The 1,398-nt window shown below is 36.2% G+C and overlaps 2 protein-coding genes across 2 annotated transcripts in view; both read left to right on the top strand.

Moving 5' to 3' along the window:
• The window catches only part of LOC119585888 (endoplasmin-like), a gene marked incomplete in the record, with an annotated part of 50,039 nt that overhangs the window by 4,052 nt on the left and 44,589 nt on the right, over positions 1-1,398 (top strand).
• Positions 1-1,398, top strand: part of LOC119585889 (endoplasmin-like) — a 14,142-nt gene that overhangs the window by 2,070 nt on the left and 10,674 nt on the right. Inside the window, 1 exon segment of the mRNA XM_037934619.1 lies at positions 157-299. Coding sequence (XP_037790547.1) covers positions 157-299 — 143 coding nt within the window.

Below are 1,398 nucleotides of genomic sequence, written 5' to 3'. Positions count from 1 at the left end.
TCTTAATTTATAAATTTGATTACCACCCTTATCAGGAATTTCCCATAACTTAATTATTGTTCATGTTTATGCTGGTGTTAATGGTCCTCTTAAAAAGCTTGTTATATATTATCAAAGGTATCCATCACTTACAAAACTACATGCATTACTCCCTAGGAGGAACAAGAGCCGAGGATGTGGAGAGTCCAGGCACTGTTGAAGCTGATCTCGGGGCTGATGTGGAAGGTTCGCGTACTGATGATAATGTAGTGGCCCGGGAAGAGGAGGCTATCAAGCTGGACGGACTCAATGTAGCACAGGTGAGATTGGGATACGAGGAGTGTGCAGTGTATGATAAATTAGATGTCAAATAGTGCCTAGTTGGAATGGTAATGGTTTTTGTAAAGTGGATGATAGGTGTAGTGTATCATGTGGTCAGGTGTATGGACAGTTGTGAATTGGTACATTCAGGTTAAATGTTGAAACACCTGTTGGACTGGGTAAGATGTAAGGTAATTTATGGAAGTACATGTAAATTAGGTGGAAATTATCACCAATTTATGCTAGGATTATATAATTGTGCACTTGATATAAATGCACGAATCCTTTTTAATATTGCTGCTTATAAAATTGGTATGGCAGAAGGCTTGATTATTAGTCTTCTGTTCAAGAAGTTTTAAATATGAATGTGGTAAATTTCCAGTTTCATCCAGCCTCCAACTTTCGAAGCTATTTTGGAGTAGAATATTCCTTTATAGTTTAATGCAGTTGTATTGTTTTCAGTCCCATTTTACTTCTTGAGTGACAACTTTTTCCCCAATGGCAAAGTTAATAATGTGTAAGCAGCTTTGTACTGTATTGTTGGGGAGGAATTAGCACAATTTGCATTGGAAAATGGAACAAACACACTTTAAATTGTTTGCTGAAAATATTCTGGGGTGAGACAGGTTTCACCTATACACTTAAAGTATATAATTTTGCAGGTAAATTTGGGATTACCTTTTGCCTGATAGGTGCACAATGCAGATGCATTAAATCATTATACAAGAGGCATTTGAACATGAGTGCATTTTGTTGGTTTCCTGATGACCATACAAGTTATGCTTAAAGCTTCAATGAATTGTTTCTGCTCAAACAGTAATGGTATTTTATTTGATTGCATTTACAAATATTACTGTAAAACAAAAATGGAAATGCTGCACTTTTGACATTAGTTCTGTTGCAGCCCATGCAGTCTACGGGCATGTCACTCAACACTTAAAAAATAAATTAGTTAGTAAGAGCTTGCAAAACTTAGTAATTAGCATCAAATATAGAAATGGTACAATATTTATACATGCTGTAACAGATTTGGTACAATTTTTGTCTGGGCACCAAATACTTCAGAGGCCGTAGCTCTAAAACTCGAGCAGTGCAGCT

The sequence above is a fragment of the Penaeus monodon genome, chromosome 20 (genome assembly GCF_015228065.2).
Source record: "Penaeus monodon isolate SGIC_2016 chromosome 20, NSTDA_Pmon_1, whole genome shotgun sequence".
Classification (NCBI taxonomy): domain Eukaryota; kingdom Metazoa; phylum Arthropoda; class Malacostraca; order Decapoda; family Penaeidae; genus Penaeus; species Penaeus monodon.
The sequence above is the reverse complement of the archived record's forward strand: the minus strand, read 5'-3'. Positions and strand labels throughout refer to the sequence as shown.